Source organism: Telopea speciosissima, chromosome 10 (assembly GCF_018873765.1).
Source record: "Telopea speciosissima isolate NSW1024214 ecotype Mountain lineage chromosome 10, Tspe_v1, whole genome shotgun sequence".
Taxonomy (NCBI): domain Eukaryota; kingdom Viridiplantae; phylum Streptophyta; class Magnoliopsida; order Proteales; family Proteaceae; genus Telopea; species Telopea speciosissima.
In genome coordinates this window covers 53,944,535-53,969,018 of record NC_057925.1, presented here as the reverse complement: position 1 = coordinate 53,969,018, position 24,484 = coordinate 53,944,535, and the positions used below count along the sequence as shown (strand labels likewise).

Sequence of the window (24,484 nt, the reverse complement as noted above, 5' to 3'; positions counted from 1 at the left end):
TATGGTTTTTTCTCTCTTTGTATTCTAGGAAACAAAGGGTAATATGCATCAACTGCATTCTCATATAGAGGAGGTAGTGGGGGTAGTGGGGTCTTACTGGCCAGTTTCCCACTTATCTTGTCCAAAACTATGGAACTCATCTGGATGATTTGCCTATAGCATCCAGTACCATACAAAGTGGAAATCAAGAAGAAGAAAAGTTGCAACATCAAATGCAAGAGCTCTATCTGCACACTCTCCCGGTCTAATGAATCGTTCCTCTATGTGATCATCCCTTTCCTGTCCTTTTACAAGGTTTGTGGAATCATCAAGTTAAATGCACCACTTTCTCAATTCAAGAGAAAATACAGGGGATGAGATGAGTTGAGCATTGATTAGTGTTTGTTCGCGAAGTGCCCTAACTACAAGAAGTGAAAGTGGAATGATCATGGGAACACCTAATTACTGAGGAAGGTTGGCTCGAGTTCTCGAGCAGTTTTAGACGCTAATGACAAGCTACCTCTCTTCGTTCATATAAAAAAAAAAAATCTCGAAGCATCTTAGGCTCAATATATCATGAAAAACCTACCCTACGAGCAACGAATTCTAAAAGCCAAAACTTCACACAAAACCAATGCCGATGTGAGACCGAAAGACTCTTGATCAGGCTGTCGTATTTGGGGGAGGCAATTCTCGAAGCATGGGAGCCACTCCTAGACCAACAGGATTAGATGAATGAGCTAAAAGAACGATTGCAAATTCTACACTAATAGAGAGGTCTACTTGGCAGGGAGCCACTTCCTGCCAACACCCCTTCAAATTGCTTTCCCGAAGCCCTCTGTCTAGCTAAGCTCATGACAAAAACCGTGGAAACGACCAAGGCTTCAATGAAAGTGGAGGGGATGGACTTCGAACAATCGATTCGTGGTCAAGTGCTTTTTGTTGAGAAGCTAAAGCCGTATTCACTCGGTTTAAATCATGCTCCAAAGCACTACAGCCTCTCAAGTATAAGGTTTTGTTGATTGCAATCCATCATATAAACTATTAAGAGAAATATTGATGCCATACTCAACGAGCAGATTTTGTGCGTGATTCTCCCTTTTCCCTCATGCTACTCGCCTCAGTTTAAGACCCAAGGGTGATTATAGGTGATGTCTCATGGGTTTTTTCTCTTAAGTACTCCTAGGCCCAACCTCTTCTTTTTCGTTCATATGAAAAAGACCTCAATCATTTCATGGCACCCGAGCATGGCTGAAGCATCTATGATGTGGGGGGGGGGGGGACCGGGGAGCGATTGAACATGAAAAAAAACTAATTAGATAAGAGATTATGTTCTTGCATTGCTTTTGATATGATAGGCCCGGCCCCCTCCCTTGTGTCTAGTTTAGGAGCGGGATCTACCCAATAACGACCAGTCTTATGGTGGTACATAATTTGGATATAGACGCAATCCTTTGGATTGATCCAAGGATGGCAAGGGGTTGTGTCAGGTCGTGTCAATTTAAGTCTGTGTCAAAAAAGTTTAAAACCCTAACTTGTTCCATTTCTTAATCGGGTCAAAGTATCAAAGCATCAAAGTATCTTAATCTTGATCCAATTTTATTTTTTTTCTAACAGTCATGTTCATGGTTAAAACATCATGTTAATATTATAGCTTAGGCTAATGGGTAATGTTGAATCATTATAGAATTTATATCGTATGCGTTTTTTTTTTTTTTTTTTTTTTTTTTGGGGGGGGGGGAAGACTAGTCAGGAGTGTTGCATTTACGTCCAGACACAAGATGGGGTGAAATGACTGCTCCACCCCCTTGGAAGTTAGAAATCCGCCCCCTATTGATGCTTGCACGTGTGCGCTCCCATTGGCACTCATGTTGGCGCAGGGGCCACGCTATTGGATAGAGAACACAATTTTATTTTTTTTAAAGTAAACATATCATATGAGTTGTTTTAATTCTAAATGACAAGAAATACTTATATTTAGACCTAATGCATTTAACTACATGGAAAAAGGTTAGGTACATTGCCAAGGTGCCCAACGTGTGTCATTCTCTCTCTTCCCCCTTTGGAAAAAACCCCCTTGCCCTCGTGTTCAGTTCAACCATGTGATTGACATATGCCACTAACTTACCAAAAGCTGGTGAAGTGTCAAACTCTCTCCCTAAATGCACAGATAAAACAGTAGTACCCATATGGAACATTCTTTTTTCTAGAAAAAAAGAGGGAAAATGGTTTCTGTAGGGCGTGTGGCACCTGCGCCTAGACAGATAGGGGGCAAAATGACTGCCCTACCCCCATAAAATGCGAAAAATGACGCCCCTCTTATGCTTCAGTGCACTCCCATTGGCCCCACACAAAAAGGGTCAAACTTTCCGACACAAAAAAGGTTTTTTACACATGCCTTCCTTGAGCGTTCAACTATTTACAAACACACTCGTGAGTTTTGGACATTTACGTATGCCACCCTTATTTTCCAAAATATTCAATAGGTAATTAGTCCGTTAGTGGATTGGGTTAGTTGCGAACGGTAGGAGATTGTTAGACATTTTATAACCAATATACCCTTGATAGGGTAGAATGACATTATTGTCCTCATACTTACCTCTAAAATACAACCGAGGTTGAGATTGAAGCTATTCATCCTTGCGCAAGAACATCTCCACAGTGACCCCAAGGGTCAGCTCAATTGGCAAAAGACCAACTCCTCAAATATGAGATCATGAGTTCAAATCACCTTGGGGCCTATCCCCATCCCCTATCCCCCCCTCTTAAAGCTCTCCAATTCCCAAAAAAAAAAAAAAAAAAACTCCACAGTGGGCACATTGGAGTGAGAAGGCCTGTGGCGGGAAGAGGAAGACCGATAGGGAGAGGATGAATCAAAGACAGGTTTGCTTTTTATTTTTTTTTTTCCCTTTTCAGAATAACTATTTTTTCCCTTTTGATATGTGTTTCGTTCATATTGGGTTTTTGTTTTCATTCAAATTGATCCCTTTTTTGGAGGATTATTGGTCTTCTGGAAATTTCCATTTGTGACTTATTAGTGGGCGAGTATAGATTTCCTTGGTTTTGTCCTTGTGCATATTTCTTTGTGGGTATTTTGGGTGATTGGTTGGAGAAAAAAAAAAAAAAGGGTAGTACCTAGTGCACAAGGCTCCCGTGTGTTAGCAGGGTTTGAATTAAAATTGGTATTCCCAATTTATTTTTTTTTGCAAATTATTTTGAATTAGGTTCCTAATTTCCGGACTCTGGAGTTTCGCTAGTTTGATTCCAAGTTTGAGTATCTACTATCGAACTGCCCAACAGGAATGTGCTGCCAAGATACGGTGAGGCGCGCAATGACCTCCAAATTGTTGAAGGTTCTGGGTTTGGTGCATTAGTACTACGAAAGGGTAAAATATAAAATATTTTCAGTTTTGGTTTTTATTTATCTATTGAATGCGTACGCTGTTGATTAATATTCAATAAAAATCAGCCTTGCATCAATTTAAGATTGACATCATAATATCATACCACCTGTATTCCAATTTAAGCTTTGCTGGTCAAATAGAGATGAGAGGAATAGCAACTCTACATTTCTAGGTCGCCGGAAGCCATAGATGGCCAGTTTCAGCTCAGCGGCAAGAATGGCGGTTGCCTCGAAGGTGTAGTAGCTAGTAGGGCTTCTCCTTTCGGTTTGTTTTTGCTCCATGGTAAAAAGGATAGAAGAAGATGTTAGTTTAGAAGGAAGGGCAATTTGGTCAACAGAGATATCTTCTAACGTTTTTAGTCCTAGATTAGCAGAATGGGTTTATGTATTAAATATTTTTGGAAAATAGGGTGTCATGTGTAAATGTACAAAATTCAAGGGGTGTGTTTGTAAATAGTTGAAAGATCAGGGGTGACTTCTTCGTTTTCTCTGGTTTTGGAACCCTGCCCCCTGGCCTCCGTCCTCTTCTCTGTCTCAGTTCTATCCGACTGCAACGGCGGCCGTCTGCCCCTTAATATTTTACATCTCCTTTCCAGTCGATTGCAGTGGCGGTTTCTCTTTCCAACTAAGGGTACTGAGCCCCTGCCCCTTTCATCTTCTCCGTCTCCCAGTCGACTCTCTTCTCTGTGAGTATATCTATCTCTCTCCTTCCTGCTTATCTAGAATTTTCTGTCATGTTTTCGAAGTCCTGTTACCAAGCAACAGAAGAACACTATTGTTCTTCATAAAAAAAAAACCACAATTATATTCATTGGGATGATGCTCGAAAGTGATTGGTCAAACTGGGAGAAATTGATTAGATTGATTTCAATAGAAACTATCAAAGCGAACCATAAGAAATTCAAGCGTGAGTTAAATTTTATTTTTTTTAATTGGTCACAAACTGAACTCTACAACACTGAGGCAGGATCCTGATGATCCATTCCAGTTGCCCATAATTGAATTGTTTATATGTTTAGGATTGTCTAAGCAGGACTTGATCTGCAGCCAGCTTAGAGGTTGGGGACTTCTAAGTTATAATTGAGCATTAGCTAGTGTTCTTTTTAGGATACTCTCACAAGTGGCTCCTGTATACACAAAATTGAAGACAATATATGTTTTTTTTTTTGTTCTTTTTTTTTTTTTTTTGTGGTAAAGGAAAACAATATATGTGAAATGATAATCTATGAGGCTTCTTTTTATAGGATACTTTTCACAAGTGACTCCTATATACACAAAATTGAAGATAATATCTGTGAAATGATAATCTGTAAGGCTTACTTTTGATAAAATCATTGTCTACATGCTATTATTTTGTTTATTAGGTGATGTACATGTCTGTTGCATAGTGAGTATATGTGCATATTTTTGCTCCTGGATTTTTATAGGAACTGTATTAAACACGTACTGTATCATTGCTGGATGTGCTTTATTTTGCTGGATTTTAAAAAAATATTATTGCTGTCTAGTCCATGTAATACATGTACATATCTGTATCCTTTTTTCACTGTACTTGAACTTACTAAATATGGCTCCACCTGCGTTCTTAAACAGCAAGCACCATCACCACCTTGCAAAACCAAAACCTTTAATGAGCACAGAGAGATGCCGAGAAGAAAATCAATGGTACAACAGTAGCACAGTCTTCTGATGATCAGCAGCCTCAATGGAGGAGTAAACAAGGCCTACGATTCTTCTCTGATGTATGTTATTGCAGAACAAAGAAATAGATGGAAGAAAGAAGAAGATGGATAGAATCACTCTCCTCTAGGCATCTCACCTACAAAGCCTCTCACCTCACATAGGACTCTCTCCTACACTGTCTCTCACAGTCATTGGAATAAACCAACTCTTTTTTTACTTTCATCAAAATCGTTGGAGGCTGGTATCCTTCTCTTTATTTATAATAATCAAAGGCTGGATTACAAACTAAGTAATTCCCATGTGTGGAATAAATATCCTAAGAAATAACAACTCTTCTAGAAGAGTGATCTATGCAAAAAAAGAGAGAAACCAAACTAAGAAACTACTACAGAAATAGAAACTAATTAATAGCAGCTTCAAATAGAATATTCCACGTTGGGTTGTGGATTTGAAAACAAGGTTACTAGTACCAAATATGATTCATAATTAAGGTTCTAAAATAAGATATAGATCATAAGTAGAATCCAGATCTAGATTTCAAGGGTTTGATCTATTTCATCAATCGCCTCCAAAGTTTATGAACTGAATTTATGCTATGCATTGGTCTTTCTTTCACTAGTAAATATTGCTTTTAATTTGATATTTTGCATTCTTTAATTGTACTAGTGCTGAATTGGTTCATATTTTATCTAAGGTGAACGAGTGTGAGGAGGAATGCGTTTCTTCAATCGATCTTCCATATCCTGTAATCTCATGAGCTCAAGAGTCGGGGCTCGTCAGTGGGATTGGATTTCTGCAAGAAGCTCACCATCTCTCTTAGTTGATGTGGATCATAGGGTTAGAGTTTGGACCCAATTTGCTGTTTCCATTTCAAGCCTTAAGGTCGTGTGGCGTAAGGATCATGATTTGGATGAGGCTATCGAAAATGACAAGGAATGGAGGCTCTGTACCAAGGTTGTGAAGGAGGTTTTGAATGAACCTGGACAGGTTATTCCACTTCGTTACCTGGAGAAGCGAAGAGAAAGGTTGCGTCTCCAAGTTAAGGTCAAAACATTCCTCAGTAAGTACCCTGGACTCTTCGATATCTACCTTGATCGGATCAAACCTAAAACTGAGCCTGTCCCATTCGTCCGTGCCAGCGATCGCCTCTGCCGGTTTCTTGACGAAGAGAAGCATATCAAAGCTGAGAATGAGCATTTATTGGTGGCGAAGTTGTGTAAATTGCTATTGATGTCCAGAGACAGAGTGGTAAGCGCCGATAAATTGGTTCACGTCAAGAGGGAATTTGGGTTCCCTGATGATTTCTTGTGTAGTATGGTGCCCAAATACCCACAATTCTTTAGGTTGGTTGGGAGCCCTGGTGAGGGAAAATCATTCTTGGAATTGGTCTCCTGGAACCCAGACTTCTCTCAGTCAGTTATAGAACAAAGAGCAGAGGAAGAGTCCAGGTTAACAGGGATCCGAGTCAGGCCTGCCTTTAATGTCAAGCTTCCTAAAGGTTTCTTCCTCAGGAAAGAAATGAGAGAATGGACCAGAGACTGGATGGAGCTTCCCTATATATCGCCTTATGCTGATGCTTCACAGTTGGATCAGGCTTCTCCAGAGATGGAGAAGAGGACAGTGGGACTTTTCCATGAGTTGCTTTCGCTGTCCATCCTCAAAAGGATGCCTGTGCCAATATTGGGCAAGTTCAGTGAGGAGTATCGGTTCTCCAATGCATTTGCTGGTGTTTTCACGAGGCACTCAGGAATCTTCTACATGTCCCTAAAAGGTGGAATCAAAACTGCTATGCTTCGTGAAGCCTACCGGAGTTCTGAGCTGGTCGGTCGCGATCCTTTGCTTGTAATTAAAGATAAGTTCATTGAACTGTTGGCTGAAGGGCGCCTTGAAAGAGCAGAACAACTGAAACTGAGGAAAGAAGCAATTCAGAAGGATATGGAAATGGCGGCAATTAAGAATTTGGAAATACCATCTGACGGGGTATGATGAGGATCTTTGAATATACAGTGCATCTTTCACTTGCATGGTATGGGAGTTCTTGTTTGGTTATAAAAGAAATGATCCTTTTTCTGGGGATTTTCCTCTTGTAAACCTTGCACTCTAATTATCCCTTCTTCCGTCAAATATTGAGCAGCCCAATACTTCCATCCATGGACGAACTTGGAGTGTTGAAATGGGAAATGGTTTGTTTGAAACGGATCTTGACGAGGGATCTGATGAGGTGCAGGAACACTTAAAGATGGATACAGCAAGAAGATGGGTAGCAGTTTCTTCCTCTGCTTCACAAAGAGCGCAGCTGCTGGCACATGGAAGCCCTTGCTCTTGAGGTTGTCAACCGTCGGCACTTTTCCAAAGCTTGAAGCTAGTCAAAATCTTCTACATGTGGTAGCATTGTTTTCCCCCAAATGTGTCTGAGATCTGAGACAATCAGGCCGATAGGGACAAGCTGCAATTAGAAGGATCTAACAAGAGATTTGCAAATTGTGATGGCTCCCAAAGTGTGTTCTTATTCCTGGTTATTAAATATAATAATGTAATACAAGAAATAAATTCAATACTCTGCCACGAAACTGAAGGTACACTCAATTTTATAAAATTTTGTCCTGTATCTTGCTTGATTTTCTTTTCTGCATCTCTCTTTTTGCTCAATCAAGGTTTCGGTTTTGAAAGGTGGTGGTGCTTGCTGGTTAAGAACGCAGGTGGAGCACACCGTGTCAGTGTTCCCAGCCCCTCTTGGGTTATATAGCTGATAAGTACTGTCTATGGCTTGTCCATGTATTGAAAGGTTGCCATGGCAATTGCTCAATTATCATATCATGTCAAAAAAAGAAGAGCTTAGATATTTAGTGCCAGGAAAATAAGAAAGGAATACAAGGGATGATCTTTACAAACTAGACAGATCAAATCACCTGCTGTATTGAAAAACGGTAACAGTTTAGGAAATATAGAAATGATTAAAAATATTTATTGAAATAAATTCCAGGAATATGATAGCTGTCACATTTATTGAGAATATATTTCTGTAAATAGGAAATGTATATAACTAAGCTTTGATGGCTTCTAAATTCCAATTTAAAAACTTGAGTTGAATTCTATGAGGATTTATAATCTTCTCAAGTATCTACTGTAATTTTGTTCTTCTCAACTGAACGAGATTTCAGTTTAGTTTCATGGAACATCAATCCCAAGTTTATTCAAGGTTGTTACTTCATGCAGGCTATATTAGACTCGTTTTCACATATGGGAAACAAACTAGATTTTTCCCAAATAAAATTGTGAAAGTAGTTTCACTATAATTTTCCTAAGCCATACAAGACTTTTTCATCTGCATTTCCTATATTTCCTTTTTGTTCTTTTATTCTCTTATCATGCAATTTTCAGATTCATCTATTTTACATTTGTTATGTTGTTCACCATGAGATGAAGTCTTGTGTAAACCTTGCATGAACTAAAAGATCATGTGGACGCATACCACTTTATGGAATGGTTCTTATTGAATGTGTGGACGTTCTTGAGGGAAGTTAGTCTATTTACTCTTAACACCAGAAGTAGGCAGGTGATAGGGTGTGTTTTTTTTTTTTTGGGGGAGGGGGGTGGGGTAAAGGGTGATAGGATGGTTTAGGTCATTGATCAGAATGAGTTTGATGATTCATCTCATTTAAGATTTGGTGAATGGATTTGAATGTTGGAATCAATGTCATCTGTAGCATATTTTGGGGTAGGCAATGTTTGTGGTTATACCATTATTGAAATCTTTAGTTTCTTTATTGTCTAAACTTCTCTGTTTTTTTTTTGGGTAAATGACATCTAGGGTTCCTCACGTTTCATCAATTTTACATTTGAGATTCCTTATTTTTTTAAATCCCAATTTTACCCTTGGTGTCTTCTCGGTGATGGAAGTGAATGAGGAAATAGAGCAGGGGAGGGAGGAGGGAGGGGTTGTTGCAGGTTCGCCGGAGGCGGGGGAAACGGGGAAAGGCAGGGAAGCAGAATCCTGTGTTCCTCAAATCTACTTCAAGCTCCTCAAATTCTGTGAAGTTGTGGGTGTGGTGCAAGCGGTCCATCAGGAGTCAATGCAGGCCGAGGTGGTGCAAGAACAGTGCCCAAAGCAGAGAAGGGCTGCGAGTTGTTTCTCGTTTGCAGGTTGGAGGGCTTGTGTGTGGTGGTTCTCAGAACCACCACTTTGAGAGTGAGGACGTTGGGCTTGGATAGCAGAGCTTTGCTCAGTGACACATGGTCTTCGAGCTTGGGGGGGGTGGGGGGCGCTGTTTGTTCAGCCAAGTGAGGTTGATTTTGATTTAGATTAGGTAGCATGTTCTGCATCACAAAGATCAATCACTGGATATTGCATATTTTTTGGGCAATAGTTCGATTTCATGGAAAAGTAAGAAGCAGACCACAATTTCACGCTCTTTCAGCTGAAGCTAAATATCGAGCTATGGCAATAGCCACATGTGCATTAACTTGGTTGAAATATCTCCTTAAAAACTTAGGTACGTACAATCTAGAGCCGCTGAGTCTTTACGGTGATAATCAAGCTGTTACACAGCTTTTAATTTTAATTTTGTCTTCCAAAAGAGGACAAAACATAGAGAAATTGAGTGTCACATATAGGGGAAAACTGCAAGGTGGATTGATCAAGACACAATATGTTGCTTAAACTGAATAATTGGTAGACATTTTTACAAAATACTTGGGGCATGATCAGTTTGGTTTTTTGTTAAGCAAGCTGTTGGGTGTGTATGATATCAACGCTCCAACTTGAGGGGGAATGTTACAGCTTATATCGAGAAGGGTTATGATAAAACTTGTACCCAATAGGGTGTGTGTTTCTTCAGTTAAGGGTGTGTATATATTCCACTATTGCAGAAGGAAGAACCCTAACAGCTCATTCTCTACCATGGAAGTAGGCTTCAGTGGAACCACATTAAATCCTTGTGTTCCTCTTTTTCTCCTCTTTTCTTGTTCCTTATTATTTTCTGATTTGATTCATCATCTTTAACAATTTCACATTACAAAAATGCACCTATTTATAATTTATGATAAAAATATCTTTCTATCAATTTTTTTTTGATAAAATTACTCTTCAAAAATAATACTCATCTTCTCTTCTCCATTTTCCACCACTTACCTGTAATTGTCTCTTCTTTACACAGTTTACATCTCCCACTTCTTTTTTCTCTTTCTTCATTTTTCACCCCTTCTTGACTCCCAAGGCCCTGTTTGTTTAAAGGGGAGGATGGGGTGGGATTGTATGACACATGGGTTTCACATTCTAATTGGGTGAGCAACCAGAATGGCAAGTGGGGGAAAATTAGTGTAGCTTTCACCCCATGCTGTTTAATTGGATAGGTGTTATGTGCCTAATAGGAACCACTCTAGTGTATGGGCGCTAGATTGGACCAGCCTAGTATGGGGTAAATTAAAAGGCTTGATTTAACGCATTCCATCAGTTCTAGAGCTTTTGGTGTATTGATCAAGTACCTGACAATAGGAGGAGACCATAGAGAGAAAAGATATAAGCGGACAGACAATGGAGAGATGGAGAGAGAGGGCGGAGAAATTTTAGAAGACTTGGGCGATTCCTCCATGGATGCAACAATGTCTCAGCTTTTCGATAAATCAATGAAGTTCATAGGGTTTGTTCGATTGGGTGGATCAAAAAAGTCTCTTCGGTCCCTCAAGTTCATAAGTAGATCGTTTTACAGGGTTTTTTTCTTTGTGCCAAAGTCGAGAAGGTCTTTTGAAGGCCTACAGAATGATTAAAGCACCTTAACAAAGGACTCTTATTGTGAGAAATTGAGGGTCACTCCATGGCATATCTCCTTTTCTAGTTTTATAGGGCTTTTAGATTCTTCTTACTTATTCCCTCTCCAACATGGTTTCCCCAGCATGGGTTTAGTGCACAGTATCCGGATCAGGTATCGGTTACCTGCAAAACCGATATGATATCGATACAATATTTGAGTAGCGGTATGGATCGGCTGTATCGGATCAAGTTGCCTCTGATTTCCCGTAAAAAAACAGGAATTCTTACTGTTTTACCTCTTGTTTGTACCATGTCATTGATACAATATTGACACAATATCAGAATTAGCCACTAGCAAAACCATTACATATCGCTCATATCATGCAATACGATACCGATACCTCAAACCATGCTCCCTGACATCTTGGGGGTTAAAAGTCCGTAGCAGATCTAGCTTCTTTTCTAGTTTTAGGACTTTTGACTTCTTCTTACTCATTGTGGAACTATTCACTTTGGTATTTAATCTGCAAACGTGTATTTTTTCCGGTTGAGGCAGCTTTCTTCCATGGCGGTAGGGTGTAAACGGATCGGATTCGACTCAGATAGTGCTATATTCGCATCCGATTAGCCATCGGATGGATTCGGATAGTGCTAAACGGATACGGATCAGATATTTTATCTGTTTACATGTAAATATAATTTTTCGGATAGCTATAGCCCATCCGTATCCGCATCCGCATCCGTTTAGCTTTCAAACGGATTCAGATAGTGCTAAACGGATACGGATACGAATACGAAAACGAATTTTGACTATTCATTTACACCCCTACATGGCGGTTGGCGGACTGATTGCCACTGTTTCATTCCTTAAAAAAACTACTATTCTTCTAGGTTCTGTTGATCGTGTCTTGGTTGATTCGGCTTGGGTGGATGAAAAAATAGAGAAAATGTCTCTTTCTAATTGGTGATTATAAAAAAAAAATTAAAAATCATATAATGTTAATGGCATCGGTTTTGAAACTAAGCAAAGAAGAAGATGTGAGAGAGGAATTTTTATCCTCTCGGTGCATTGTTCAGTGTACTTTCAAAGTGCATCGAACGGTGCGACTTGGAATGCTTGCCACCTTATGAACAATGCAAAAATCCTACCATTTTGATGGGATTTTTGAAAGGTTGAGATGGTGTACGCATCACCAGCCAGAGAAAACTCATCCCCCAATGTTGTATGCTAATTTTCTTACCTCTCCCAACCAAACACCTCATTATTTTCTCATTCCATAAGTCCTACCTTATTTTTCAAAATAAAAAATAAAAAAAATATCATCCTATCAGAACCCTCTAAACAAATGTGTATAAATGGAATTCAGATCCGTTACGGCACAGCGGCCTTAGCGGCCTGAGCAACGTAAATATAATCGCATGTGCAATGACCGCCTTACCCTTGCCCGAACATCTTACTTGAGCATAGGTAAGGTGGTCATTATGCATGCGACTGTGTCTGCACCATAGAAGATCTGGATCCGTATAAATGGGACACAAAAGAAAACTCCTCTCTGTCTCATTCTGTGTCCTCTTTTTATCTCTCTTCCCTTTTTCTTGTCCTCTCTCTATATAGCCGTCCCCAGACTCTATTTTTCTCTCATTGTCTTATCGTTGTCTTTCCTCTCTCTCCTCCTGTCCCTAGACACCTGTTGAAGTAAAATAATCGCTCCTCTAGGCAGAAATCCTGCGCCTATTGATGCTCCAACACTTATTTACATTGGCCCTAGGGTCACGTTTCCGGACAGAAAAACTCTTTCTCCAAGATTAAATAAAAAATGACAAAGGAACATGCATTTTAATCCATAAAATAAAAGAAAAATGGTACATAGAGCTAAAGAAAATGGAAAAAGGAGACAGGGAAATATCTTTATCTCCCACCTTGCTTATGTCTTTCTCTTCTTTCTTTCGTGATCGCACTTTATAAAGAAATGATAAAGACTAATAAATGATATGTCATCAAAAGCTTATTTGAGGGTATCCCTTCTTAGATGCACCATTGTGATAAGATCGCATAAACGTCTCCTAATATGATAAAAAGAAATTTTAGGTCAAGCAAGAAAATGGGGCAGGCCCTACAAAGAGATGTTTTCATTAGTCTTGGCCTTAGGCTTGAAAATGTATGGATTTAAAAAGTAAAATAGGCAAACGGTTGTGCACTCTGACTGAGTGAGTGAGAGAGAGAGAGAGAGACCTAGTGAAATAATATAGTTATAATTTTTAGTTCAAATCTACAATATTGTAGTTGTTTGGTTTAATAACCATACATGGCTTGCATATCACATTGGTTAGCAATGTCAAAGATGATCACACAGCTCCAATCTCAATCAAATTTGAAGATTAAATTCCACCAGAAAAGCGATTCTTTATATATCTGGCTAATGACTAAATAGAAGCCCCTCTGCTTCTTTATCTCTCTACCCCAAACATTTGATGATATGTGCATTTACACATTTGGTATGTATATCATTATCAAAAGGTGTTATTATCATAAATATATTTCGACTTTCGAATACACATGTAAAATGACAATATTTATCTTCATTGAAAGAAAAGAATGTGTGAAATACTAAATAGGCAAAAATGTATGGTTACCAATTATTTGACACCTTGAGGGGTATCAATAAGAAAATCCCCATATATATATATATATATATACATCAAAAGTTATTTAATGCAGTCACCAAAGTGGTGAACTAAGAAGTTATAATCTTCTTTTAATTGCCCCTAGTCTTATTCCAAAAAATTATTTTATGCAGTAACTAATGCTGGAGGTAAAAAAAGGTTTTCAAAAAGTAAAAAATTATTTAATGTAATATTTATATGAAATGACAGGATGTACCTCATTTTAAAAAAAAACACTGTCACACAAAAATGGAAAAAAAAAAATAATAAGTTTACGAATTTTTTTTTCACCACTACTTATCCTTAAATGTAGGCAGGGGGTCACTTTTATTTTTTCACTTTTCTTTTATTTTCCACCATTCATGTGTCATCTTCCATTTTTCACTCCTCATCTCATTTCCCATCAGTCTTGTACATCTCTTCATTCCCTTATTTTGTTTAGACCTCAGTTTTACTTATTTTGCTTGATTAGATCCATGTAGTTGACCTCATTTAGTTGGGATAAAGTTGAGTTTGTTGTTGTTGTTATTGTTTTATATAAGGTGGGGGATTGCTGCCAAGTCATGTGACCCTTGTGCCCAGACACAGAAAGGGTGAAATGATCATCCCGCCCCTGTGTAATAATAATAATAATAAAACGCTACCCATCAACCATGCCTAGATACATAACCGTCTTGGGGTGCTTGGAATTTCGCCTTTACATGGGGGTAAGGCGGTCATTTCTAGGGGCCCCAAGGCGGTTATGTGTCTAGGCATAGTCGCCACACCTAGTGCATGCTTGGGTAGTGTTCTTTCTCCTTAATAATAATAATACTTTCACCATTTAGGACACTTAGTCTCTTAGGTCTAGTTTTTTCACTGCTCACGATTTGTTGTCATTTCACTTTTGAAAATGACGAGGCATAAAACACCCCACCAATCAGAAGCTGCCACATGACCGAGCCGAGGTCATACCAAGAACCAAATCGAGCTAAGCGGAAGACCAGGTTGACCCGATCTGGGTAAACCCTATTGCTTGGCCGAGCTCATCAAACACTTCCAAGTCAACCGGACGCTGAGCCAAACTTGTACAGGTCCGACAAGGCCGACCTAGTAGGCCGAGCTCTTCTGCCGATCTCTGCCCTCACGGCACGGCAGATCAGTACTCACCCAAAGATCCCTATCACGGCTGAGCTGCACGCCCGCCGACCCCACGGTCCGGACCTACGTAGGTCGGCCTCGATTGGAGCACCTCGGCGCGGCAAAGTCCGCACAACTAATGATGACCCTCAGGTCATGCAGGCCGAGGCCGAGTTCTTAGGCCGACATCTGAGGCCGAGTTCTTAGGCCGACATCTGAGGCCGAGCTCCTACGCCGAGCTCTCCACGAAGGATACCATAGCGCCCCACCGGAGATCACGGCGCCACGTAAGCACCACCCGAGAATCACGGGATAAGAATCGAGTCACGATCTCATCGCGATACTGAATCACACCTCCATTAGGACTCTTACCTTAACAAGAGACCAACCTCGAAGGAAATTCTCCACTCCACTCCGCTCCGCGGGGAAGAGCCTTACCAAACAATGACTCTTACCATACTAGGACTCCTCCAACCGCCTCATCTCCCTCTATAAATACTAAGGTATGGAGCTCTATTGATCAGCTCGCTTTTTACTAGCTGTTACGCTGTTGCATTGGTAATCTAACTTGAGCATCGGAGAGTCTTAGGCCGGAGCCACACCGGCCCTCTTGTGCTCATCACTTGGTCCTTGCAGGCTCATCCGTGGGCGAACCAAACGTCGGAGATTTCCACATGCAACAGAAAATAATAGGAAATGCTTTGTAATCATGACCGTGTAACCTACATTTACCATATTTGATAATTATGTAATATTCATTTGGGAGAGGATTCTCCAAGCTAAAAGCAGAACACTACACTTAGAAGGGGGTGCATAGTGATTCCTTAATAAGAGGATTAAGGCTATGTCTGGTTGGAAAGAAATGGATAAAAATAAAAAGAAAAAAAATTCAATTCTTTTTTTTAATTGAAAGAGAGAGATAAACATATAAATCAATCATTTTGTCATCATGATTTTAATTAAAATTTTTTTTTTCTTTACCTTTCTTGACACTCGCACATAGCCTGAGAGAGAGAGATTTTGGTGGGGGCTGGTCATCACCCCCATGTGGATGGACTGCATAGGTGCAGCACCAAAACCACCCCAAATACAAGGGGGAGGTGGTCGTTTCACATGTGGGGCCCAGGTGGGACCCACTTGTGAAATGACTACCTTAGCCCTGTTTTTGCTGTTGTTTAGCGGCTGCACAAGATCTTTTTCCCATGTGGACCTAATATTTGGGGTTGTTTGAATCTGGTGATTCTCTATCCTGTGAATCACGTGCCAAATGCCAACTAAAAACTTTGCAACCACTTGAGCAACTGAAGATAAAAAGAACTGCATGATTGCAACGAATGCTACCAAGACCTTTTTCCCATGTGGACCTAATATTTGGGGTTGTTTGAATCTGGTGATTCTCTATCCTGTGAATCACGTGCCAAATGCCAACTAAAAACTTTGCAACCACTTGAGCAACTGAAGATAAAAAGAACTGCATGATTGCAACGAATGCTACCAAAATAAAAAAAGAAGAAGAAACACTACCACCAGTTGCCTAGGACCACCAACCTTTATGTGTTTTGGCAATCAAAATCTACATTCCGTGACTGGAAAGGCACTGCTGCTACACCCTTCCTTTCTTTTTTGTTTTTTGTATTTTATTTTATTTATAATTAACAATGCTTATAAATTAGATTACACCTTCATTTTACTATTTATAAATAGGGGGAAAATTCTTTGTGGGAAGCATAGCACCTATGTATATGGGATCAATGGGAGCACACGCAAAAACATCAATATTGCGGATATTCCATTTTTCATGGGTCGGACAATTATTTTGGTCTCCCCTTTGAGTCTGGGCGTAGGGGTCACACTCTCCCACAAAAACCATTTTCCCTTATAAATAATATCGTGAATTTATATGATTCCGTTCCTTGTGGGACCTTTGCTAGGAAATATTAAACTTCGATTGCCATGTACTCATACGTATTGCATGGCAGTACGTGAATTATGGAATAACCCAAAGTATCATTTATAACTTAAATTAAAAGAGGGAGGGGTTTTGTGCTATTTGATTGTAGCTTAGGTGATTTTTTTTGTTTGAAAATGCTAATATTTGGTCCTCAGTTTTCAAGTAGTCTTTGATCAATTACATATTAATCAATATTCGATTGATTGATCAATGGCCGTACATGTTTATTCTAGTTTTTGTTGTTTTTGATGTTAGTATAGGAATCGTATGAATTTCAGAATCCGTCACCTAAATTATTTGGGTAATTAGAATTCTATTGAGCCGGGCGTGTGGAAGGATGATGAAATGCATGACTCCATCCGTCGCTTAAAATTTGGCGATTCCATTATTAAATACGACTTTGAAAAATACTAATACCATAATTTATATGATGTAACTGTTTTTTAAGATATAAAATGGGAAAAAGAAGATTGCATGGCATTTACTTCTTTAGATGTTTTGGAAGCAGAGCTCAATGAAATAGTTCATGGATGGAAATATACCATCAACTCACATATCAGAATCAAAGAAGTCTGGAATAGCAACAAGGCCTTAAACAATTTTCTTAATCCCTCTAACAATACTAAGTTTCCCTGGAATTTGCTCCCTCTTTGCTTAGAACTAGTAGATTTAACAACTAATTTTATCAGAATTGTGTTTAAATGTCTAGATGACGATAAACTCCTTTCTATATTACAATCTCTAGCGTATAAGGCAGTTACTCTTAACGGAAACTAACTGAAATTTAACCCAAGCGTGCATTAGTATAGAGGAAATAGAATACGAACAAAATAGAAAATACCGTTCGGTGTCAGATAAAGTTTGCTCGATATTTTTCCTTTTTTTTTTTTTTTTTGAAAAGATTTTTCTGATTTCCACCTCATCCCACTCGAATCAAGACTTCACTTTCTGTCGTTTTTCTTTCAGTCTCTGACATCGTCTCAACCGCTTCTTTACGAAGCTCTGTGATTCCCAATGCGAAACGCCCAAATGCTTTTTCTGTAAGAATTCCGAACTCAGTAACACTCCCTATTCCCGTTCTCCAACACAGCAACCACAGAGAGACTGGGATAGATGAGTAATCATTTGCAGTGCTTGAGTTCATGGAGTTCACCTCCAATTTCGATGGTCAACATAACTTCATCTTCTTCCTCTACTTCGAAAAGGTTAGGTCATGGTTTTGTTCTTTTTCTTCTTTGCTTGGTTTCTTAGTTGCTTCTTTCGCTTTTTTCTATTTTTTTGTTTTCTTGAATGGACGGAAGTTTACAGCATTGTTTAATGTTTACTGCTACTGCTTCATTGTTGCCATTTCGAGTTAGAGAGAGTCTAGTCTTTACTAATAGGTTTCTGGTTCTGCTTGCCTTCGAGTAATGGATGGTTTGGTACGGCTCTAAGACTATAGTCGCAGTCTGGATGAGTTGGTGGAGACTTAAAGCGCTAATTCACTATTTCCTGTTGATAACAGAGGACGATTGCTCGTGAGCTGTTATATTATCCCCGGGAATCTCTGAATTATAGAAAAAGATTAAGTGCAGTTAAGGTGTTGTACTTTTAATTCTGACTCCCGGTTCCAATTTACCATGAGAAATTCCTACTTTCTGATAGGAGATTGATTTTTAGTTTTCAGAGCAAAGGCCCAGCATTCAAGTGCTTCCCTGACGAGGCTCAAAAGTATTTTAAACAGTCACTGCATTTGGGGTCAAACTAGCATAATTCTTTAAGGCAGTCACTGCATTGGGGGTCAAGCAGGCATAATTCTTTGAAAACGGAAAACCATTTTCTCATTATGTATCTACATCGAAAACATAAACAATCGCACAGTATGAACACTTTATTCATAATGCATGAGTGTTTTTTGAAGAAATTAAGAAAGGAAACGAAAGAAAGACAACTAGAAATTGAGTGTACACATGAAGAAATTAAAAAAGGAAATGAAAGAAAAACAGCTAGAAATTGAGTGCACACATGAAAATTAAAGAGGCCAAGCATGGATTTGTCAGTGTGGACTCCCAATGCCCATAAAGGGACATGTCTAGTCTTACCAACTTGAAGAAACCAATAGGATTCATGCAAAATAAAGGATTAGGAGGAAAAGTATGATAATCTGATTTGCCTTGGCCATCACCCATAGAAGTAGCAGTCGAAGTAACTGAATCACCCATACTGACAGCAGAGAAACCCAAATCGCAGAGAGGGGCTGTGGTGATGAGAAATCCACTAAAAACTCCAATATAATGTCCAGAAATAAGAGGAGAGACTATGTGAAAGATACTCAGATCTGTCTCCAAGAATCAGCAGCAACAGATGGGTAAATCTCTGAGATCGACTTTTTCAGGGTTTTGAGAAAAACCCTGATTATGTTGAGATCGATGGAGGGAAAAAACAACACCAAAAGACGCTGGATGAGGCTGAAATTTGGATCGAGTGGCCTTGGAGGATTGCTGAATCACCTCCCCAAAAATCAGCACCAACAGAGATAAAAAAAACCAGAGATCGATTATTTTCAGGGTTTTGGGAAAGCCTGAAAAAAAATCGATCAAAGAGGAAGGCTTCAAAATTGCTGGCTGGAGATGGAGGCTTGCCTTAGAAACTGCTGCAGATCTTGATCTTCAGTAAGGTGGAGTGATTCCTTGTAGTTGAGATTGAATCAGTCCAAAAAAGGAAGTCTTCAAATTTTGCAGGCAGGAAGCAAGCCTCTATCAATCAGATTTTTAATAGCATGGAATGAGGTGAAGGAGGGCAGCAACTGGATCTATGGATCACCTCATCAGTGCTGCCCTATGTGAGAATGGTGAACAAAAGAGAAGAGAAGGAGAAGAGAGAAGGAAGAGAAGTGGAGAAGAGGAGAAGAGATCGTGAATGGGGCTGTGGAGAACCTTAGCTCTGATACCATGTTGGAACCACTTTCTCTAAAAGGCCAACCTTGTAGGAAAGGGAGGAAACAATATGTATATTATACAGGAGCTCTAACACGGCGGATTATCCAAAGGGGGACACGGGTAGATAAATAATTTTTAACACCTGCCTGCTCCCAGGGGACTCGATACTGTGACCTCTGCCTGCTCTGATACCATGTTAACAGGAATAAAAGTAGAGCTGAATTCTTGGATAGTCTAAGGCAGACCCCAAGCCATATATTTATAATCAATAAAAACTATTACATGGACAGAACTGTCCCTAACTAAGCCGATATGGCTGTACATAATATAAAATAGTTAAAAAGTCCAGAATACCCGCACGGTATTCTGGCCCATACAATCCAACAAGTAGTGATATTCTAGATGACCTTGAGAAGTTTCGGAGACTTGTTGGAAAATTGAATTATTTGACTGTAACACGACATGATATTGCCTTCCAGTCAATATTGTGAGTCAGTTTCTATCCTCTCCTTAGACATCCCAATGGGATGTTGTTATTTGTATCTTGTGGTATCTTAAGAAGGCTCCAGGCCATGATTTATTATATTCTGATCATGGCCATGGTCATATTGAGGTTTTTTTGGATGCCAATTGGGCTGGGTCTCCCATTGATAGAAGATCCACTACTGGTTATTGTACTTTTTGTTGGAAGGAATCTTGTAACGTGGAAGAGCAAGAAACAGACCATTGTGGCTAGATCCAGTGTAGAGGCAAAGTATCAGGCTGTGGCACATGTCAGGTGTGAGTTGATATGGGTGAAGCAGTTGTTGACTGAACTTGGGTTTGCAGATGCATCTTTATGCAGTTGTGGTGTGATAACCAAGCTGCTGTCCACATTGCATCAAATCCAATGTTTCATGAAAGAACAAAGCACGTTGAAGTCAATTGCCATTTTGTTCGAGAGAAGCTGCAACAAGGACTTATTTCTCCACAACATGTTTGCACAGGAGAACAACTTGCAGATGTGCTTACAAAATCTCTAGGAAGTGGGAGGATTGATTATATTTGTAACAACCTGGGAATGATTAAGATCTATGTTCGAACTTGAGGGGGAGTGTTAGGAAATAAAAGGTATCGGGATTAGTGCCAAGCGCTAATCCCGTTATGCCTTAGGTCCTTTTTATGTGATTTATTTTATTCTTTGCTTTTCTTGTTTTGCCCTTAACCCTATTATTATATATTGAATAGAAGTGGGGAGTCAAACCTTGCGGCTGTGACTCCCCAGAGTTGCAAGGTACTAAAACTTGGGTCTCGGTACCAACTCGGCTCTTGGAAAAACCGAGACGAGTTGAGATTTCGCCGAGATCTCGCCGAGTTGGTGCATTTTTTTTTTCCAACTCGAAGCCTCAACTTTGGGTTAACCCGAGATCCGAGATCTCGCCAAGATATGTCGAGTTTTGTTGAGTTAGGTAAGGTATTTAAGTGGTAGGTGGGTTAAAAAATTGGGTCGAAACCGAGATCCAAACCGAGATCCGAGATCTCGCCGAGATATTTTACTTTTGAGACTCGCAGGCAGTCTCGTCTCGGCTTTTCCAAAAACCGAGAAACTCGGTGAGATCTCGCGAGTTCTCGAACTATGTAGAGTTGTAGCAATACCTCTCTCCCTTTTCTCTCTTCTTCTCCCTATTTCTTCCCTCTTCATTTTCATCATTATTTACAATAACAACGTATGAAATGTTTTGGAATGCTTTAACTTCATGAATCTCTGATGAAATTGCTACTGGATGGTCTACTTAAGCTTTAAAGTTGTTAGCAGTTATTTCACTTGGGCATAAGTTCTTTCAAAGATTGAAGTAAAACATTAGGGTTCTTGAATTTTGCTGGACAATTAGATTATCACTTGTATATTGACAAGATATCTTCCTTCCAGAAATTTTATGACATTACACCATTGGTGGATCCAAAGTCCAGCATTACATGTATCCTTTTGGAAACGATATGTAGGTGAGTACAAGCTGTTTTTCTTGAAAAATCTAAAACTAGTTCTCATGCGTGGGTAGAATTCCATGCTTGATGTCATGCTTCTTTTTCTTTTTTCCTTTTTGAACATATTGTCAGTAGTTGAGGTTTGGTAGATCTTGCAACTTGAACGTAAGTACCAAGGTATTAATCTCAGAAACTTACAGTATATTTATCAACTACTGATGACTTCTAGAGGATGATACTGTAACGCCCCAAAACCCGAACAGTCGGATTTCGAGCTGCTAACTCATATCAATGGGCTAACCATCATTGTAACATGTTAGTCTTCTAAAATGAAATCCTATCATAATAGTTATTGAATTAAAACCAAAATAAATATCCTTGTCTTCAAAAGAGGGCAATATAACTAATGGTGCAAACCATCTAAACTGAATTAGAAAAAATAGTTCAACATGAACTCTCCAACTAAAGAAAACTAAAAGTACTAACAGGAGATAAACTAAATAAAATGATGATGCCCTTAGGAAGATTCTTCACGATCACACGCTCTCAAGACTATAAGTTCCTGAAATCCCTGGCTAAACCTACGTCCTCATCTGCAAAACATCACATCTTGCTTGAGTTTTGGAACTCAGTAGGCTACCTTAAAAAGTAATGCTTGTAAAGACATGATAACAATGGTTCATGGTTTAATGGAGAAACGAAATATAGTATAGACAACTTTGAAATTCCATATCCAATAAATTAACCATAGTTCGAATGCTCATGTAACACAAACCAAAATCCAAATCAAATCTCGAAATAACAACTATACTAAATGTCGTATAGCTTGTCTATCAAAAGCAATAGCCATAGAAAATGTAACTCGACAAAAATAGGAAAACCCCATTTCTAAAACAAAAACAATTGCATGTAAATCTTTCTTTTATACTTATAGAGATGGGCAACGATCATCAAAATAACTAGTGGTACGAGTATAGCCCACTAGGCTACAATACTAAGATGGCATGAATACTACTGCCGGCCTATTCCCGTTCCTTATCCGTCATAAGGTGGTATAGGACTTGCAAAGAAATCAAAATCAAAGACAAAGGGCTTTCACCTCCCATACCGTCGCACAGGGTTTCTAGTGAGAAGCAACAAAAAGGACTCTACCGGTAAGACCATAATCCATCTTTTTGGGCAGCTACTCCCAAGGACTAGTAAACCAGCCCCATTTTCGGCTCCAAAAGTATTCTCAACCATAATAGAGTAAAGCAATAAAGAGTCATCAAAATAGTCACATAGGAATAGACTCCAAAAGAGTTTTAAAAACACCATATCAGTGTATTAAACAGTTACATGAAAATAAAGCCAAAACAGAATTTTAAAAGAAACATAACAGTATATTGAATGGATTCTTGAAAATGAAGCTAAACAGAAATTAAAACAATATAAAAGTGTATTAAATGGATGCATGAGATGTAGCCCAAAACAGACTTTTAGGCACAGCATAACGATGCATTAAATACTAACATGAGATGAAGCCCAAAACAGAATTTAAAATACAGCATAACAGTGTATTAAATGAACACATGAGATGTAGTCAAAACAGAATTTAAAAAAAAACAGCATACTAGATATAAAACCATTCCATAAGAATGGGTTCCAAAAAGAGTTTAAAAAAACAGCATTTTAGATATAAAACCATTCCATAAGAATGGGTTCCAAAAGAGAATTGAAACAGTATATTAGCTCATAAAATAATCATGAATAGGAATGAGCCCATAACAGGACTTTTCTATATAACTCTTAACTTATTACAGATCTATAGTCCATAAATGTTTAACCAAGACAAAACTAGAACAAACTGTTCCAGAGTACCAAGAACTATAATCTACCCAAGTCTGAATTTTCTTTCAGACAAATCCAAAACATCCAACCAACATAAAAGAAAGATAAGTAGCCTACCTCAAGAAAAGCCAACGTCCTCTTTCTTCTTCTCCTCAGCAGGGTTCTTCTTAGCCTTTCTCCGATCCTTTTCCAATCTCCTTAGCCCTATCTTATTCTTGAAACTTTCTGGCCAAGATGGAATGATTTCCAAAGGCCTGATTTCCTCTGATTCAAATACCCCAAATCATAGTCAAGACAAGGAAAAGAGAATCAATCAAAACTTCACTTTCCTTCCCCATTCCCTGAAATCTTCTCCTTTCCTTTCTTCTTTTTTTTTTTTCTTTTCCTTTTTTTCTTTTCCTTTTTTTCTTTTTTTTTTTAAACACCTGGACCCCTAAACGGATTAACCCAACGACCCAAATGGCTATTGGGTCAGACCCAAAGTTTAGGGTTGCTACAGATACAAACTCTTGTTGATGAAATTTTTTGACTATGGGATAATAATTACTTTATGAGATGAAGTCATAATGCGTTAGGTGATTATTCAATTATTAAGGGTCAGACAAAGTGTGGACTTCGAGGACCAAACGGTTCAGAGTATGAATTTCCTCCTGCATGTTTGTCCATTTATGTTTTTCTTAATGTGTTTCCATGTAAAACATTTTATATCCTTGATTAAAATAAATAATTAAATACGGCTGATTAATTTTTGGTGATATAATCCCAAGACTGGACGATTTCTTGTCGTCTTATAGAGAAATTATACCCCGTTCTTGTGAAACCTTATGTCATATATGCATACAAATTTTTTCTAATACTTATGCAATACGTCTTGCTTAGGGTGTTCCAAGCCCAGTGTTGTTGTCTTTCTAAAAAAAGGCCGTACCCAGTGCACAAGGCTCCCGCGTTTAGCAGGGTCTGGGGAGGGTCTAATGTGTTGTTGTCTTTCTGTTTCTTCTTAATAAAAATTCATCTTTACTCCACTCAAAGGATCCTTCTCTAAATTACGTGGTGTTAGCTATACGAATCCTGTAAAGCATTTCCACAATCTCGGACCATATCTTTTGTTAAATCATAAGCACTTGTGTCTTTTTGCCATTCCGCTTATGCAGACATTTGTCTTTGTTGTTTCATGGCGAAACATCTCATCTTGTTGCCTATGGTATGCCCCTTGGTTCCTACAA

At 38.9% G+C, this 24,484-nt stretch overlaps 2 protein-coding genes and 1 long non-coding RNA gene across 9 annotated transcripts in view; 2 read left to right on the top strand and 1 right to left on the bottom strand.

The window, feature by feature from the left end:
• Window positions 1-3,970: 3,970 nt before the first annotated feature.
• LOC122642784 (protein WHAT'S THIS FACTOR 1 homolog, chloroplastic-like) lies at window positions 3,971-7,683 on the top strand. Of its 2 annotated transcripts, XM_043836374.1 has the most exons (3): window positions 3,971-4,068; window positions 5,769-7,045; window positions 7,315-7,683. In XM_043836374.1, exons 2-3 carry the CDS (start codon window positions 5,780-5,782, stop codon window positions 7,327-7,329), a joined length of 1,281 nt encoding a protein of 426 aa, XP_043692309.1. In that variant the 5' UTR covers window positions 3,971-4,068; window positions 5,769-5,779; the 3' UTR covers window positions 7,330-7,683. The 2 variants fall into 2 exon arrangements, with proteins under 2 accessions (XP_043692309.1, XP_043692308.1); XM_043836373.1 differs by lacking the exon at window positions 3,971-4,068 and having other exon boundaries at window positions 5,610-7,045.
• LOC122642786 lies at window positions 4,316-21,659 on the bottom strand. The gene is made up of 3 exons (XR_006330100.1): window positions 21,648-21,659; window positions 19,607-19,612; window positions 4,316-4,448 (listed from the first exon to the last, which is right to left on the bottom strand). It is a non-coding gene; the product is annotated as an uncharacterized LOC122642786 (long non-coding RNA).
• The window catches only part of LOC122642782 (putative ion channel POLLUX-like 2), an 83,001-nt gene continuing 76,128 nt past the window's right edge, over window positions 17,612-24,484 (top strand). For 4 of the 6 annotated variants that reach the window (XM_043836364.1, XM_043836366.1, XM_043836368.1 and 1 more), the window contains exons 1-2: window positions 17,613-17,753; window positions 21,376-21,449. In XM_043836364.1, coding sequence (XP_043692299.1) covers window positions 17,662-17,753; window positions 21,376-21,449 — 166 coding nt within the window. In that variant the 5' untranslated portion in view covers window positions 17,613-17,661. Of the gene's footprint in view, window positions 17,754-21,375; window positions 21,450-24,484 lie in introns of all 6 variants that reach the window. The other 2 variants (XM_043836367.1, XM_043836365.1) reach the window with 2 other exon arrangements.